At 41.0% G+C, this 19,587-nt stretch overlaps 1 protein-coding gene across 2 annotated transcripts in view; it reads right to left on the bottom strand.

Moving 5' to 3' along the window:
• ADAMTS10 (ADAM metallopeptidase with thrombospondin type 1 motif 10) overlaps window positions 1-19,587 on the bottom strand; it is a 337,007-nt gene that overhangs the window by 116,607 nt on the left and 200,813 nt on the right. For both annotated transcript variants that reach the window (XM_073686287.1, XM_073686289.1), the window contains 5 exons: window positions 14,494-14,711; window positions 10,586-10,669; window positions 10,274-10,413; window positions 9,446-9,489; window positions 7,655-7,760 (listed from right to left, as the gene is read on the bottom strand). In XM_073686287.1, coding sequence (XP_073542388.1) covers window positions 7,655-7,760; window positions 9,446-9,489; window positions 10,274-10,413; window positions 10,586-10,669; window positions 14,494-14,711 — 592 coding nt within the window. The remainder of the gene's footprint in view (window positions 1-7,654; window positions 7,761-9,445; window positions 9,490-10,273; window positions 10,414-10,585; window positions 10,670-14,493; window positions 14,712-19,587) is intronic.

Below are 19,587 nucleotides of genomic sequence, written 5' to 3' on the forward strand. Positions count from 1 at the left end.
CCTGACTGCCATTAGGTACCGAGATGAGATCCTCAGACCCCTTGTGAGACCATATGCTGGTGTGGTTGGCCCTGGGTTCCTCCTAATGCAGGACAATGCCAGACCTCATGTGGCTGGAGTGTGTCAGCAGTTCCTGCAAGATGAAGGCATTGAAGCTATGGACTGGCCCGCCCGTTCCCCAGACCTGAATCCGATTGAGCACATCTGGAACATCATGTCTCGCTCCATCCACCAAAGTCACGTTGCACCACAGACTGTCCAGGAGTTGGTGGATGCTTTAGTCCAGGTCTGGGAGGAGATCCCACAGGAGACCATCCGCAATCTCATCAGGAGCATGCCCAGGCGTTGTAGGGAGGTCATACATGCACGTGGAGGCCACACACAATACTGAGCCTCATTTTGACTTGTTTTAAGGACATTATATCAAAGTTGGATCAGCCTGTAGTGTGTTTTTCCACTTTAAGTTTGGGGGTGACTCCAAATCCAGGCCTCCATTGGTTAATAAATTTGATTTCCATTGATGATTTTTGTGTGATTTTGTTGTCAGCACATTCAACTTTGTACAGAACAAAGTATTCAATGAGAATATTTCATTCATTCAGATCTAGGATGTTTTATTTGAGTGTTCCCTTTATTTTTTTGAGCAGTGTCTCTGTTTGAAGCCTCGATAGACTGCGCATGCGCGACGTGCAGTCTGGCTCCAGACAGAATCACACATCCAGCCGTTACAGGATCGCGGTATGTGTAGGCACTGAATGCACACCGCGATCTCCGGCGTCATACTTACATACTTACCTGACCGGGAGGAGTGAGGCGTCGGATCGGCGCATGCGCATAGCACTATCCGGCGACATTTGCAGTGTGTCTGCCGGAGGCCGGAGGAGGAGTGCAGCGCCGGAGCACCGCACTGTCCGGCGCCGCACTCCTCCTCCGGCCTCCGGCAGAACAGGACGCAGCAGCGCTGGAGCACAGAGAAGAAAGGTGAGTATAACTTTATTTTTTTGTATGTGTGTACAGTGTAAAAGGGATGAGGGGGCCACACATACCAGGATTGGAGGGTGAGGGGGCCACACATACCAGGATTGTGGGGTGAGGGGACCATGCATACCAGGATTGTGGGGTGAGGGGACCATGCATACCAAGATGCACCAGTACAGACCAAAAGTTTGGACACACCTTCTCATTTAAAGATTTTCCTGTATTTTCATGACTATGAAACTTGTGCATTCACACTGAAGGCATCAAAACTATGAATTAACACATGTGGAATTATATACTTAACAAAAAAGTGTGAAACAACTGAAAATATGTCTTATATTCTAAGTTCTTCAAAGTAGCCACCTTTTGCTTTGATGACTGCTTTGCACACTCTTGGCATTCTATTGATGAGCTTCAAGAGGTAGTCACCGGAAATGGTCTTCCAACAATCTTGAAGGAGTTCCCAGAGATGCTTACCACTTGTTGGCTCTTTTGCCTTCACTCTGCGGTCCAGCTCACCCCAAACCATCTCGATTGGGTTCAGGTCTGGTGACGGTGGAGGCCAGGTCATCTGGCGTAGCACCCCATCACTTTCCCTCTTGGTCAAATAGCCCTTACACAGCCTGGAGGTGTATTTGGGGTCATTGTCCTGTTGAAAAATAAATGATGGTCCAACTAAACGCAAACCAGATGGAATAGTATGCCGCTGCGCTGCAAGATGCTGTGGTAGCCATGCTGGTTCAGTATGCCTTCAATTTTGAATAAATCCCCAACAGTGTCACCAGCAAAGCACCCCTACACCATCACACCTCCTCCTCCTTGCTTCACGGTGGGAACCAGGCATGTAGAGTCCATCCGTTCACCTTTTCTGCATCGCACAAAGACATGGTGGTTGGAACCAAAGATCTCAAATTTGGACTCATCAAACCAAAGCACAGATTTCCACTGGTCTAATGTCCATTCCTTGTGTTCTTTAGCCCAAACAAGTGTCTTCTGCTTGTTGCCTGTCCTTAGCAGTGGTTTCCTATCAGCTATTTTACCATGAAGGCCTGCTGCACAAAGTCGCCTCTTAACAGTTGTTGTAGAGATGTGTCTGCTGCTAGAACTCTGTGTGGCATTGACCTGGTCTCTAATCTGAGCTGCTGTTAACTTGCGATTTCTGAGGCTGGTGACTCGGATAAACTTATCCTCAGAAGCAGAGGTGACTCTTGGTCTTCCTTTCCTGGGGCGGTCCTCATGTGAGCCAGTTTCTTTGTAGCGCTTGATGGTTTTTGCAACTGCACTTGGGGACACTTTCAAAGTTTGCCCAATTTTTCGCACTGACTGACCTTCATTTCTTAAAGAAATGATGGCCACTCGATTTACTTTACTTAGCTGCTTTTTTCTTGCCATAACACAAATTCTAACAGTCTATTCAGTAGGACTATCAGCTGTGTATCCACCTGACTTCTGCACAACACAACTGATGGTCCCAACCCCATTTATAAGGCAAGAAATCCCACTTATTAAACCTGACAGGGCACACCTGTGAAGTGAAAACCATTTCCGGTGACTACCTCTTGAAGCTCATCAAGAGAATGCCAAGAGTGTGCAAAGCAGTCAACAAAGCAAAAGGTGGCTACTTTGAAGAACCTAGAATATGAGACATATTTTCAGTTGTTTCACACTTTTTTGTTAAGTATATAATTCCACATGTGTTAATTCATAGTTTTGATGCCTTCAGTGTGAATGTACAATTTTCATAGTCATGAAAATACAGGAAAATCTTTAAATGAGAAGGTGTGTCCAAACTTTTGGTCTGTACTGTATAATAAAACAATATTACATTAATAAATACACATTTTATGTAAAAAATCAACAAAAAAAGTACACATATTTGGTATCACTGTGTCTGAAACACCTGATCTTTTAAAGTGTCACACTAGTTAACCCCTGAAGTCAATGCCGTAAAAAAAAACGTGGCAAACTATTTCATAATACCGCTGGAAAAAAAGTGGAATAAAACGCAATCAAAAAGACAAATGTAAATAAAAATGTATCACTGAAAACATCATCTTGTCCTGCAATGAACAGGCCACCACACAGCTCCATCAGAGGAAAAATTGAAAAGTTCTCAGAATATATCAATGCAAAAATAATTATTTTTTCTATAAAAGTTTTTGTGTAAAAGCGCCAAAACATAGTTGTAATCATACTGACCCAAAAAATAAATTTGCATTATGAATTTTACCGTGTGCAAAACGACATAAACCCCCCCAACAAAAAACAATTCCTGAATTGCTGGTTTTTGTTCATTCTGCCTCCCAAAAATCGGAATAGAAAGCAATCCAAAATGTTACGTGCCCAAAAATGGTACTAATAAAAGCATCAACTCGTGCCGCAAGAAAAAAACCCTCACATGACTCTGTGGGCAGAAATATGTAAAAATTATAGCTCTCAAAATATAGCGATGCAAAAACGATTTTTTTGTAAAAAAAAAGCATCTTTTAGTGTGACAGCTGCCAAACATAAAAAACAATATAAATCTGATATTGCTGTAATCACACTGACCCAAAGAATAAAGTTGTCTTATCACTTATACCACACGAGGAACGGCGTACAAAATAAATAAAATCAATTCTTCACCTGCTGCAGATTTTTTCATTCTGTTACCCAAAGATTGCAGTATGGCTCGGCTCAAATTTATCCTGCACTTTACACTGAGCACTTACACCGGGATTTCTGTGTAAATCTTTGAAATACGTGATTCAGACAGAATCCCCGACGGAAGATTCCCTATAATCAGGTAGATGGAAGCACTGTGGGCACTTTCTGGCCTATGATCCAGCGGTGTCTTGTCTTTTTAGGCGTGCGTAAAAGTGCGGTCGGCTGCCGCTGGATAGAGTGTGCCTAAACCACATTTAGCCTCCACATGTTTGGCAGGGATATAATTTCCAAAATGGAGTCCCTTGAGGGTGCTATTCTGCTCTTCTAGAATTTAGGGAACTCTGTATATGGAGTTCGCAAGCTATTCTAGGAAAGTCTGCTCACCAGGAGGAAAAGTGACCCCCCTTCTGTTCCGAGTCTCGCTGTGGCTAAGCAGTACTGTGCAGCCACATATGGGGTATTTCCACGTGCAGGAGAAATGGTGTGACAAATTTTGGTGCTATTTTTACCCATTCCCTTGTGGAAATGTAAAATCTGGGGCTAAAACAATTTTTGTGGTAAAAATGTAATTATTTTTTCTTCACCCGGAGTGTCAATAGGAACACTGAACCCTTAGGTGAATTCATTCAGAGGTGTAGTTTGTAAAATGGGGTCACTTATGGGGGGTTCTGTTGTTCTGGGACCAATAGTAAAATCTGCACTACAATATGGCACCTCTTCCCTTCTGAGCTTTGAGATGTGCCTCAAAAGCAGTTTTTGACTACATATAGGGTAATAGCGCACTCAGGAGAAATTGCACATTTCCTCCTGTTACCCTTGTGAAAATAAAAAAAAATGGGGCTAAAAGAAAATTTTTGTGGGAAAAATGTGATTTCTTATTTTCACAGCTCTATGTTATAAACTTGTGTGAAGCACCTGGGGATTTAAGGAGCTCACCACACATCTAGATACATTCCATGAGGGGTCGAGTTTCCAAAATGGGGTCACTTGTGGGTGGTTTCCACTGTTTAGGCAGATCAGGGGCTTTCCAAACTCCACATGGCATTTGTGTCGACTCCAGCCATTTTTGTGTTCAAAAAGTCAAACGGTGCCCCTTCGCTTCCGAGCCCTGCCATGCATCCAAACAGTAGATTTCACCCACATATGAGGTTTCAGCGTACTCAGGAGAAATTGCACAACAAATTTTGAGTTTTTTATTTTCTCTTGTTATCCTTGTGAAAATAAAACATGTGGGTCTAAAGTAAATTTTTTGAGAAAAAGTTAAATGTTAATTTATTCCTTCCACATTCCATTAATTCCTGTGAAGCAGCTGAAGGGTTAATAAACTTCTTGAATGTGGTTTCGAGGAATTTGAGGGGTGCAGTTTTTCAAAAGGTTTTCACTTTTGGGTATTTTCTGTCAAATATGCCCCCCTTTTCTTTCATATAGACCCCTCAAAGTCACTTCAAATGTGATGTGGTCTCTAAAAAATGGTTTTGTAAATTTTGCTGTAAAAATTAGAAATTGCTGATCAACTTTCAACCTTTATAACTTCCTAACAAAAAAAAATTATGATTCAAAAATTGTGCAGATGTAAAGTAGACATGTGGGAAATGTTATTTATTAACTATTTTGTGTGACATATTTCTCTGATTTAGGGGCATAAGAATTAAAATGTTCCAAATTTTTGCCAAATTTCCAATATTTTGACAAATAAACGCACGTCATAACGAACAAATTTTATCACTATCATGAAGTACAATTTGTTAATTTCTTGGTGTGAAGGGTCAAGTATTTTTTCAGCTGACAATCCTTTCCAGTCTAGTATATCACATTATGCTAGATATATGGACGATATGATCATTTTGTGGTCTACAGACGTTGGCAATGTTCCCCAATTTATGGAATATGTTAATGCCAACAATTGCAATCTTTTTTTTACTTACAGGTGCAGTAAGGCAGAGATTAGTTTTTTGGATTTAAAAATTTCTGCAAATGTATCTGATGGTAAAGTAAAAACATCGACTTTTCGTAAGGAAACTATGGGAAATACCATCCTCAGAGCTGATTCTTGTCATCCAAGACACGTAAGGGTTAATATTCCAAGGGGTGAGATGTATAGATCTAAAAGAAACTGCAGTGACCACGAACGTTATATCCAGGAGAGGAACGATATCTGCAGTAGACTCAAAGAAAGAGGTTATCAGGACTGGTCTCTTACCAGAGCAATTAAATCAGTGGAAAAAATTCCCCGGTTGGATATGGTGGACAAGTGTAAAAATCAGCAGAGACGAAGAAAAAATAAAAAGCCGGTATTTGTAACAACATACAGTAAGGAATATAGTCAGATTGAATCAATTATTAAAAAATATTTGCCAATGTTAAAAAGTGACCAAATCCTAGATAACATTCTGAAGGAAGGTGGCTTATTTTCAACTAGGAAAGCTCCAACTTTGTCCAATCTTTTATCACCAAGTCTGGTGATGACAGGTTTGGGAAATAGAACATGGCTATCCACAAAGGTTTTTTTTAAATGTGGTAATAATAGGTGTGGTGCATGTAGATATGCAGTGAATACTAAACAATTTCAGAAAATAGCGAAACCAGAAATGTTTACAATTCAGAATTGTATCCACTGCAGTAGCTCATATGTCATTTATATAATTACCTGCAATGTCTGTAATCTCCCATACATAGGCTGCACTACGAGGAGATTGCGACAGCGTATTAATGAACATCTTCGAGATTCAGTGAACGGCGAAGCCTCTAATCCATCCCATGTATCCAAGCATTTTTTTCAAGTACATGGAGGAGATCTGAGGGGTTTCCAATTCTTTGGGATAGAAAGAGTCAACAAGCCTAGGAGAGGTGGGGCTTGGAGACAGAAACTCCTGAGTCGGGAAACCTACTGGATTCTGATGATGGAGACCGCCAACCCACCGGCCTGAATAAACGCTCGGATTTGATTCTATTCTATTAGAACTGTTCATGAATCACATTTATAGCACCTTGTTACAATATTGTAATTTGTTTTTAAACTTGTATATGTGTTCTGTATTGGCATTTTAAAATGTGTTTGATACAGAGGTTTTGTAAGTCATGTGACAAGGGAGGCGGGACATGTTTGCTAGTTTAAAATCCCCATGCCACAGCCATACAGCTTGGTCATGATTAAGGGGCACATATAGCCCTGAAACGCGTAAACCAGTGTCCTGGGACCTTGCTGGATTAAGCCCTCCACCTCCAAAAAATGTTGGCCTGTGTTTTTATACCTAAGAACTTTTTGGAATAAAGCTTTGGAACATATTGCTTTGGTGCCGGATTTCTTCATATTTCTATTGGACTCTTTGGGATTGCAGCCAGGCACAAAGGGACAGGTGAACAGGAAAAAAAACCTTTTTTACTTATGATTGTGCACCATTCCTACCACTTTATATACAGGTATTGCGGCTATACTGCTCTTTTACTATATCCACAGGCACTGGCCTTTTCCAGGCATCTACATACCCTTTTGCCTCCATGTACCTTACTTTATCTCCATATGGACACTAATCCTGATTACTTTATCTGTCTTGGCAGTATACTATTTCTATTGATATTTAAGAGAGGGGGGCATTTTACTTCAGGGCTTCCATTGGATTACTAGCCTGTGATAGATAGCTTCACACTATACTGTACCTTATCTACCCTTTAGGGGTTACTATTCCCCTTTTTTGTACTTTTATTGTATATTTATGGTCACCACTGTGTCCCTTGGTGGACATTCTGCTTTTTTATTCTATTTTAATTGTTGTAATAAAATGTAGTTTTTATCATGGATCACTTTGTATCTTGGACTCTATTTCAGTCTGGGCTTGTTTTGTAAACATACAACTTATATGCTCATTAGATTATAACAATGTTTCCACTACACTTGCTTCTTCATTATATTGTTAAATAAAAATGTTAAAAAGTGTATTGTATGTAAATGTGCATTGAGCTTTGGACCACGGTCTTCACTACAAGTAGTTTTTGCAAATAGGAGACATTACAGTACATGGAACTCACTCACGTGTGTCCCACCTCATGTGCTATTGTGAAGGCTGTAGCAAGACCAATATCTTCATTTATACTGCAGCTCCTCTCTCTTTCACACATTCCACCTACGGGTGCCAGACCTAGATAGTGACATAGACAGAAAATCTATGGGAGTATAACATGTTATCTTTCTTCTGGAAATCTCATTTTGTGCAATGTTGCATACTGAGAGCATTCTAAAAAATATGTGAATGCCAACTACATAGATAAAGTACAAATTACTGGAACTTTTTTCATTAACAGTAAGTAGTGGACAACTTCTTTAAATGAGTGACGCCACATATGGACTGGTCATCATAACCTGCATTAACAGTCTGTTTCCAAAGTTCCTTGTGTACAAACCACTGTTTGACTGACATATAGCTTTCCAACCAGCTGCACTGAGTATTATATGTTTCTACATCACAATAGTTGCAAATAAATATATGCACCTCAGATGCTGCAGAATTTCTTTTTTAAAGGAAATCCATCAACAGGATCTCACTCCCAAACTATTTATATGGGTATGTAGCTCTTTCAAAATCAAGTCCAGCAACACCTTTACATGGTCAGTCCACTTCTTCGTTACTGAGAAATCAGCGTGTGAATTGATATGTAAATGATGCTGTAGATCTGTAGCCTCTGTCACTCCAGCTCTATTTCCCACACAGCACAGCCTTCCCCAGCCTTCCAGTATTGCTGCATTTTTCTTTGACAGCACTACATGGGCATAGAAATAGTCTGTAGTGTGAAATCTTGCTAATTGATTCTTTTTAAATGTTGATATTTCATGTTTGTCAATTAATCTATGTAAGGCTGGTCGATTTTTCCGAGAGATTCGGGTCGATTATGCAAAGAACATTTTGAAACAACTCTGATCAGAATTTGATCAGCATGTCAGCATAGTGTGATCCAATTCTCTCGGATGAGGAGTAGATGGAGAAAAAAAATTCTCCATCTTCTCTATTTTGTCAGTGCACGGACATGTCAGAGTGCGGTCCAATGTTTCCCATGCACTCATAGACTTGCATGGCCGAATGCGATCTGAATATTAGATCAAACTTGGGCATGCAACATCTTTTCCTCGGCAGTCTCTGGCCGAGGAAAAAATGTGCACGGCCCCATACACTAATATTGGTGTGTGTGTGATCTGATGTTTTGTTGGACAGCAAATATGCTCATCTGCACCGGCTCTTAGGCAAGCATCTCTCATATACTTTATGAGGAATAATGTACCCATCCACTATTGTATAAAATAGCATACCTAGGAACCTAACTATAGTGGGTACAAGGGCTGCAATCATACCCGAGCCCCGAAGACTAGGGCAGTCCATAAAATCCATTTGGCCTCTATTATAAAAGACCCCTGTTAGTTGGGGGCTCTGTTGAAGATTTTGCAACGGGGCCCCCAAAGGATGTTAGGACATTGGGTGTACTTACAATAATTTGTAAAAAAATATATTAGGAGTCACCTTGGAGTTCAATGATTCCATATAAATGCATTCAGCATAAGGCCTTGTGCATAGTATAATGCCAGGATGTTTTGGATAATTCTAATATTACTATAATTTACAGCAGTTATTCTTTCATCCCATAGTTTATATAAATCTGTCAATGGACGTTGTCCATTTACATTTTTTATACTGTAACTCCAGGAAACAGATTTGTTTTCTCCAGTGTCTTTAGGTGACATGTATGATCAAAATTTTCGTTATTCAATGCTTAATCTAAGTGGAGAAGAATAATATGCACCCTCCGCCAGGGGCGTTACTTTTTTATTTCTTACCAAGAGTTCCACATGGCTTATTTTTGTAAATACAAATGTCATATCTGAAAGAAAACAGACACACAATCACTGGAAACTAGTTCAATAATGTGAGATGCATTAACTCATCAATTTTATTTTCTGCACTAACATTTGCTGGAAGGATTCTGAAATTCAGAATAAAGGTGTGTCTATTTACGTTTCTGGATTTTGGGGAGAACAATCTAATAACTAAGCAAATACCAAACAACCAAGCTGTGCTAGGTTGGGCTGACATAATGGGCATAAAACAATTTTTACACAGTTCTCCTTGTTTTTGAGTGTGGGATCTTGTGTATGTAAAGTGTGAAAGTATAAAACAACTCTGATTCTTTGCAAATCAAAGGCACTTAAAGGAAACTTGTCATGTAAAAAATGCTTTTAACCTCCAGATATGGGGTTAATCTTCAGGTTAATTACATTCTAAAGCCGTGTGGACGCCGCACTGAAGGTTCGGCTACCGGAAGGAAACTTTATCTCTCCCGACAGGCTTCGGCTTTCATCCACGGCAGGTGCGGCTTCAGTCACCGCTCAGTACATAGTTAGCAGTGGCTGTACTCACACCCCTGGCAGTGACTGACAGCCGGCTCAGCAGTCCAACAGAACTAAGCCGGCTGTCAGTCAGTGCTGGGGCGAGGTCAGAGCCGCCGTTCTCTATGCACTGAGCGGTAACTGAAGCCGCATCGGCTGTGCCTCCATGACTGAAAGCCAAGCAGCAAAAGAGTAGAAAGATGGTAGTTTTCAGCCACAGCATGACTGCTGGGTGTTAATGCAGCCTTACATTTCTATGCTCCATTTTAGTTTCTGTACCTGGTTATCAAGACAGCAGTGTCGTGATCAGCAATTCCATTGTCGGTGATTGCATTCCCGTTACGGCTTACAATAGACTTTTGCCACCGACAGAAACTGTCAAGAGACTTTCCAGCATGGTGATTAATTTCCAGAGTGGGCTGTTGAATAAGTGAATGGGCTAGCATTAAATCGCATGAACCAATTAGCAATTTATGGCTTTATGTGTAAAAGTAAATTCTAGAGCAATAGTCACATTTAATTACAGTGGAAAATGATAAAATTGGTTTGGGCTTGAATGTATTCATTATATTAATATCGTTTAAAATTCACCTGGTCTTCAGTCAAGAGGATTAACCTGGTCACCATTATGTTCACAATGTTCCCCAGACTAGAGTCCTGGAAAAGTTTGGCAACCTGACCTCCAGGAAACAAGAAAACATCAGTCTTAAAATCAATGGAACAAAGGCAGAATATAAAGATAACTTTAAAGAAAACATTTAAAGGGAATCTGTCAGTAGGATCAACCCTCCTAAGCCGTCTATATGAACATGTAGGTCATAGGAAGCTGAATAAAATGATATCTTGATATCTCTGATCCAAAGTCTTATTCCAGAGAAATCCACGTTTTTCTTAAATGTAAATGAGCTGTTCCAGACATAGATCTACATATGAATGTAGCAATGAGAGTACGAATAAAAATTAACTTTTAATGACTGATGCATAAAAGAGCAGCCATGCTCCCGTAAACACATAAACCATACAGGGTTAAAACATCACAAAATAAGTACACAAAAATTGTGCTAAAGTGCAAAAAGTGCCCACGACGATAATAGTGCAGGTTAAATATGGAAGGATCTCACCCATAACCTTAGTAGTCCGTATGGCCCAGGGAGAAAGGCGCTGAGGAAGGGGAATTATAAGGGAGCCCTGATGTCCCCTGTTGTGCCCCAGGCAAAGACTCCTGCCCTAACAAGGGCAGTACTCAAGTGTGGACCTATAATATGTGTCCCGCAAAGTTGCTGCGCGTTGCTATGTGTTTCAGCCTTAGTGCCAAGGCCTCATCAGGGGAACAAAAGTACTGGAATGGAGAGGGGGGAAAAAATATTAAATGGTCCTGTATAGGGCTGTGCAGTAGCACGATACCCTGCAGAGGCATCTGTGTACAAAAGGCACACTAATCAATAGGGAGGTGCCTGAGCAACCCCTACTGTTAATTTGTTAGTGGTGTTGGTGTGTGCAACTGTATGTTGCCAAGTCCCACGTTCTTAGTCTGTTAGTTTTCCCCTTATCCTGTGTCACCCCATTTGTCCAGTAATCTTTAGTGTGCAGCACGGTGGCTCAGTGGTTAGCACTGCAGCCTTGCAGTGCTGAGGTCCTGGGTTCAAATCCCACCAAGGACAATATCTGCAAGGAGTTTGTATATTCTCCCTGTGTTTATGTGGGTTTCCTCTGGGTTCTCCGGTTTTCTCCCACACTCCAAAGACATACTGATAGGGAATGTAGATTGTGAGCCCCAATGGGGACAGCAATGATAGTGTATGTAAAGCGCTACGGAATATGTTGGTGCTATATTAAAAAAAAATAAAGAGTGTGTAGTTTCTTCCCCTTGTGAGTTATTAGTTCTTGGTCAGTGTGTGCCAGAACCTGTCCTCTGTTCTGTGTGTGGCTAGTCCTTCCTGAATCCGAGGTCTGTGTGAGTCTAGTCCCTGAACCAGTATCCAAGACCGATGTGTGAGAACGTGTTCCTAACCAAGTATCCCATGTATTCAGACTGCTAAAACCAGTTTCTGAATCAGCCCAGTCTGAACATAGCCTGAGTCTGTGTCAGTGAACCCGACCACTGGGATCGGCAGCTGCTGTACCGGGTTATGCCTAGGAATGGTACCTGGCGGCTACCTGCAGCCCAGTCTGTTTCTAACATCAGGAGCTCCAGTGAACACCAGGTAGCTGTTTAGCTGTGCCCCTTCCTAGGCAGGCCCGGCCCTGTGGCACAGTGGGTTCACAAACCACATCCACAACCTGCGGGCGTGACAATAACCAGTGTAAGACATGCAGAACAGGAGAGCAGACTCTCAGTCATTATATGTCTCACAATGCTAATTAATGCCCCTTTCTTTTAAAATAATCTCTGGAAGCAAATTCTCAGTAAAATCTATGTCCGGCCCATAGATCTTAACAGCTCATTTACATAATAAGAAAAATGTGGATTTTTCTGTAATAAGACATTGGATCACACATATAAAGGGATCATTTTATGCAGCTTCCTATGTCCTACATGCCCATGTAGACGGCTTAGGACAGATGATCCTACTGGCAGATTCCCTTTAAGGGAACCTGTTAGGCGATTCATGCTGTCCAAATTGCAGTCTTATGCAGCCAGGTATATTATTCTCTGAATCGCTCTGGCATTTCAGTGATTATATACACTGCTCAAAAAAATAAAGGGAACACTTAAACAACAGAATATAACTCCAAGTAAATCAAACTTCTGTGAAATCAAACTGTCCACTTAGGAAGCAACACTGATTGACAATCAATTTCACATGATGTTGTGCAAATGGAATTGACAATAGATGGAAATTATTGGCAATTATCAAGACACCCTCAATAAAGGAGTGGTTCTGCAAGTGGGGACCACAGACCACAACTCAGTACCAATGCTTTCTGGCTGATGTTTTGGTCACTTTTGAATGTTGGTTGTGCTTTCACACTCGTGGTAGCATGAGACGGACTCTACAACCCACAGAAGTTGCTCAGGTAGTGCAGCTCATTCAGGATGGCACATCAATGCGAGCTGTGGCAAGAAGGTTAGCTGTGTCTGTCAGCGCAGTGTCCAGAGCTTGAAGGCGCTACCAGGAGACAGGCCAGTACACCAGGAGACGTGGAGGGGGCCGTAGGAGGGCAACAACCCAGCAGCAGGACCGCTACCTCCGCCTTTGTGCAAGTGGGAACAAGAGGAGCACTGCCAGAGCCCTGCAAAATGACCTCCAGCACGCCATAAATGTGCATGTGTCTGCACAAACGGTTAGAAACCGACTCCATGAGGGTGGTATGAGGGCCCGACGTCCACAGATGGGGGTTGTGCTCAGAGCCCAACACCGTGCAGGACGCTTGGCATTTGCCACAGAACACCAGGATTGGCAAAGTCGCCACTGGTGCCCTGTGCTCTTCACAGATGAAAGCAGGTTCACACTGAGCACATGTGACAGACGTGACAGAGTCTGGAGACGCCGTGGAGAGCGATCTGCTGCCTGCAACATCCTTCAGCATGACCGGTTTGGCAGTGGGTCAGTGTGGGGTGGCATTTCTTTGGAGGGCCGCACAGCCCTCCATGTGCTCGCCAGAGGTAGCCTGACTGCCATTAGGTACCGAGATGAGATCCTCAGACCACTTGTGAGACCATATGCTGGTGCGGTTGGCCCTGGGTTGCTCCTAATGCACGACAATGCCAAACCTCATGTGGCTGGAGTGTGTCAGCAGTTCCTGCAAGATGAAAGCATTGAAGCTATGGACTGGCCCGCCCGTTCCCCAGACCTGAATCCGATTGAGCACATCTGGGACATCATGTCTCGCTCCATCCACCAAAGTCACGTTGCACCACAGACTGTCCAGGATTTGGCCAATGCTTTAGTCCAGGTCTTGGAGGAGATCCCACAGGAGACCATCCGCAACCTCATCAGGAGCATGCCCAGGCGTTGTAGGGAGGTCACACAGGCACGTGGAGGCCACACACAATACTGAGTCAAATTTTGACTTGTTTTAAGGACATTACATCAAAGTTGGATCAGCCTGTAGTGTTTTTCCACTTTAATTTTGGGGGTGACTCCACATCCAGGCCTCCATTGGTTAATCAATTTGATTTCCATTGATGAGTTTTGTGTGATTTTGTTGTCAGCACATTCAACTTTGTACAGAACAAAGTATTCAATGAGAATATTTCATTCATTCAGATCTAGGATGTGTTATTTGAGTGTTCCTTTATTTTTTTGAGCAGTGTATTTTGAACGCTCCTGGCTGGCTCTTACCAGCAGCACCGCAAATGACTGATGGGTCTCTCCCTCACATGTACATAGGGAGAGACCTGTCAATTTTATTTAGGATTTTCAAAGTATATTTTCTCCGGAATACCGGAGCATGCAGTCAGGTTGCGATTCATGCTGCTTGTGGTTTGTGCAGCATAAATCGCTTCACAGGTTCTCTCTAAATATCCTAATATTTGGTCTGGGTGTAATACTTACAATGTTCATGATAGCGAGGATATACTGTTCAATGTCCCTTCTCCCATGATAGCCAATCATCATTTTGTCAGCAACGACCAGGGTCTCTACATATCTCTCTGTGCTAACTGATCGTTTGAGTGGAAGAGGCCCACGCTGTGTTTGATTGGACGTTGGTCTTAGTGGAGGCGGTCTTAGGTTCCTTAACCACCAATGACGATCCCTCCAGGGTTTATCATCTGTTCAAAGAATATTTCCCTTTAAGCTGTCATTTTGTACAAAACAGTGACTAATATAATACTTTTGGGAACACACACATAAAAAGTTAAAAGAAAATTAAAGTAATCCTTATATAAATCCAGTGTTACAGAGCATGAAACACATCTGCATGGTTTGTAAAGCGGAATTTTGAAATGTTACCTTAACATAGGAATATATACTGTATGTGCAAATATTGTCATAAATGTTTGAAGGGGTGATATTTTTATCCAAGTTCCTGCTTTAGGTTACGCTGAAAAGCACACATGCCTTAACCATAAACTACAACAGTTTTGCAATTCAGGTATTGTCTGCACACTTTACATACAGTTGAAACCAGAAGTTTCCATACACTATATAAAAAGACACATATGCATATTTTTCTCAATATCTGACATGAAATCAGAATAAACCTTTCCCGTTTTAGGTCAATTAGGATTACTATAATTTTTAATATTTGCTGAATGCCAGAATAATGAGAGAGAGAGAGAGAGAGAGAGAGAATGTTTTAAGGCATTGTTATTACTTACTCCAAAGACAAAAGTTTACATACATTTCATAAGTATTTGGTACCATTGCTCTTAAACTGAATGACTTGGGTCAAACATTTGGGATATCCTTCCACAAGCTTCTCACAATAGTTGGTCGGAATTTGGGCTCATTCCTCCTGACAAAACTGATGTAACTGATCCAGGTTTGTAGGTCGCCTTGCTCACACCTGCCTTTTTATCTTTGCCCATAAATTTTCAATAGGATTGAGGTCAGGGCTTTGTGATGGCCACTCCAAAACATTGACTTTGTTATCCTTCAACCACTTTGTTACCATTTTGGCAGTATGCTTCGGCTCAATGTCCATTTGGAAGACCCATTTCTGCCCAAGCTTTTACTTCAGTATTGCCATCTATTTTGTGAAGTGCCCCAGTCTCTCTTGCAGCAAAACAAACCCACAAAATGATGCTGCTACCCCCGTGTTTCACAGTTGGGATGGTGTTTCTAGGCTTCCAAGCTTTTCTCTTTTTCCTCCAAATGTAACGCTGGTCATTATGCAAAAAAAGTTACATTTTAGTTTCATCTGACCACAGGACATGTCTCCAAAAATTAAGGTATTTGTTCTTGTGTGCATTTGCAAAACTTAATCTGGCTTTTTTATATTTCTTTTGGAGTGATGGCTTCTTCCTAGCAAAGTGGCCTTTCAGCCCATGTTGATTCAGTACTCGTTTCACTGTGGATATTGACACAATCTTACCAACTTCCACCATCATCTTCACAAGGTCTTTTGCTTTTGTCCTTGGGTTGATATGCACATGTCGGACCAAAGCACATTCATCTCTGGGACACAGAACCTGTCTCCTTCCTGAGTGGTATGATGGCTGGACATTCCCATCTTGTTTGTACTTGCGTATAATTGTTTGTACAGATGAACGAGGCACCTTCAGGTATCTTGAAATTGTACCCAAGGATGAGTCAGACTTGTGCAAGTCCACAATTCTCTTCCTGATATCTTGGTTGATTTCTTTAGACTTTCCCATGATACTACACAAAGAAGCAGTGTGTTTCAGATGTGCATTAAAATACATCCACAGGTGTGTTTCTAATTAACTCAGATGATGACAAAAAAGCTTCCAAACACATGACATCATCATATGGGCAGTCCAGAATTGTTTAAAGGCATAGTAATCTTAGTGTATGTAAACTTTTGACTTTGCAGTAAGTAATAAAAATGCCTTAAAACATTCTCTCTCTCTCATTATTCTGGCATTTGGCAAATATTAAACATTATGGTAATCCTAATTGACCTAATACGGGAAAGGTTTATTCTGATTTCATGTCAGATATTGAGAAAAACATGCATATGTGTCTTTTTATATAGTGTATGTAAACTTCTGATTTCAACTGTAGGTGAAGCAGTAGCATGTTTATTTTACATGATTTACCTGTAGAAAAACACATGGCTATTAATCACAGCACAAAACCAAGCCAGTTAGTGGCAAAATTTGCTTCCCTGCCTAAGAGTTTTATGGAAAACCTATTAAAAAAGGTCCAGCTGTTGGAGGGGGAAAGTTGGGTGGAAATCTACTCGATTTAGCCACTTTGTGCATTTGGGATGATTATGGCAAATGATCTGCATACCTGAGGTGTGCTGTAAAAAATTAGAAATCATAAGCTAATGTTACTTTTTCTTATACTAGCCTATACCTGGATATTTGATACCCAAAAACCACTAGCAAGAATAAATATAAAATCAATCATATTTTATTGACAAAATTATGTTAAAAAGTCATGTACCACAAAGAAAAAGTGATGCATATATAAAGATTGTACAAAGAGGATTATTCAAGTAAAGAAACAAGGAGTGATGGTAACCAAGGTAAGATTCCAAGCATGATTACAAAATCAGATTTTCTTATATCAATACAGAAAATAGCCACCGACAAAGCATAATAAATATTTTAGTCTACACTCCCCTTGACAAAGCATTGAGTGCAAAACGCGAGTCGGGAGGCTGTGGTGGTTCCCACAAATTGGTGTCACTATTAGAGCGTTGTTCTACTCGAACTGTTCGCCAATCTCAAATTCGAGCTGTTTTGGGCGGTGTTCGAGCCGTTCGGCGAACACGAACGATTTGAGAAAAATTCGGCTGTTCGAGGTTATGTTCGATAACTGTTCGTGCACCAAAATCATAACTGGATTTTTTCTCAGTAATGATGAAAATTAATGTTAATACGCAGTTTGAGTGTACAGCGGGGTGGGGGGAGGGGCAGGGGATGGATCTCTGTAGGAATAATGAAGATCTCCATTTTTTTTTCTCTTTCCCGCATTTGCAGTGGGGAGGTGCAATCTGTCAGCCTATCAGCAGCGCACACACGGAGCGAACTGCTGTTTTTCACACAAGCAAGGGCATGTGTCATTGGCAGTGTATGTCACATGTCCTTGCCCTATAAGACCAAGCCATTTTCCCCGTCGCCACCATTTTCTCACTGCTACAGCTGCGTGTTAGACGGAACCGCTGTTGCTGTGTGCGCTATACCTTGTTAATTTCAAGCCAATTTTCGCACAAATCTACAGATAGCTTGGGAGTAGGGAATAGTTGTGATTGCAGTCCTTTTAAGGACTAGGTTACAGCATTTCCTACGACTTTTATCAGGCAGGTCTGTGCTCTTAAATAGATAGATTGTGGGAGTAAAGACTAATTGTAATTGCAGTCCTTTTCAGGACTAGGTTACATCAGTTCCTATCAGTTTTTGCCAGGCAGGTCTGTGCCAGTGCTGTGCAAGTTTTTTTCACAGCATTTGGCTGAATCTAGCAAAGCTAATCCTTTTTGGCCTATTGCAGAGTGTGTTAGTCAGTGGAGTAGCCTATCTGTGTTGCAAGATATACCACCTGTGTATAGAATACCAATTTTTTTACTGCACCTAGTGAAGTAAAATCTTTTGGGCATAGCATCATTCTATTAGTCCATCTATACTGACCTCCATCAGGTTGCAAATTGAATATAATTTTTTTCTGCATCTAGCTCTGAAAAAATATTTGGGCTTCTAGCAGTGTGTGGGACTTTCTCTATTAGTCCATCTATACTGACCTCATCAGGTTGCAAACTGAATATATTTTTTTTCTGCATCTACCTCTGAAAAAATATTGGGCTTCTAGCTGTGTGTGGGACTTGTTCTATTAATCCATCTATACAGACCTCCATCAGGTTGCAAACTGAATATAATTTTTTTCTGCATCTACCTCTGAAAAAATATTTGGGCTTCTAGCTGTGTGTGGGACTTGTTCTATTAGTCCATCTATACTGACCTTCATCAGGTTGCAAATTAAAAAGAATTTTTATTTGCATCTACCTCTGAAAAAATATTTGGGCTTCTAGCTGTGTGTGGGACTTGTTCTATTAGTCCATCTATACTGACCTCCATCAGGTTGCAAACTGAATATAATTTTTTTCTGCATCTAGCTCTGAAAAAATATTTGGCCTTCTAGCAGTGTGTGGGACTTTCTCTATTAGTCCATCTATACTGACCTCCATCAGGTTGCAAATTAAAAATAATTTTTATCTGCATCCAGTTCTGAAAAAATATTTGGCCTTCTAGCAGTGTGTGGGACTTTCTCTATTAGTCCATCTATACTGACCTCCATCAGGTTGCAAATTAAAAATAATTTTTTGTCTGCATCTAGCTCTGAAAAAATATTTGGCCTTCTAGCAGTGTGTGGGACTTTCTCTATTAGTCCATCTATACTGACCTCCATCAGGTTGCAAACTGAATATATTTTTTTTCTGCATCTACCTCTGAAAAAATATTGGGCTTCTAGCTGTGTGTGGGACTTGTTCTATTAATCCATCTATACTGACCTCCATCAGGTTGCAAACTGAATATAATTTTTTTCTGCATCTAGCTCTGAAAAAATATTTGGGCTTCTAGCTGTGTGTGGGACTTTCTCTATTAGTCCATCTATACTGACCTCCATCAGGTTGCAAATTAAAAATAATTTTTATCTGCATCTACCTCTGAAAAAATATTTGGCCTTCTAGCAGTGTGTGGGACTTTCTCTATTAGTCCATCTATACTGACCTCCATCAGGTTGCAAACTGAATATATTTTTTTTCTGCATCTACCTCTGAAAAAATATTTGGCCTTCTAGCAGTGTGTGGGACTTTCTCTATTAGTCCATCTATACTGACCTCCATCAGGTTGCAAACTGAATATAATTTTTTTCTGCATCTAGCTCTGAAAAAATATTTGGCCTTCTAGCAGTGTGTGGGACTTTCTCTATTAGTCCATCTATACTGACCTCCATCAGGTTGCAAATTAAAAATAATTTTTATCTGCATCCAGTTCTGAAAAAATATTTGGCCTTCTA

This window comes from Phyllobates terribilis, unplaced genomic scaffold (assembly GCF_046119375.1).
Source record: "Phyllobates terribilis strain yellow unplaced genomic scaffold, ASM4611937v1 Scaffold_1__5_contigs__length_1240528914, whole genome shotgun sequence".
Taxonomy (NCBI): Eukaryota; Metazoa; Chordata; class Amphibia; order Anura; family Dendrobatidae; genus Phyllobates; species Phyllobates terribilis.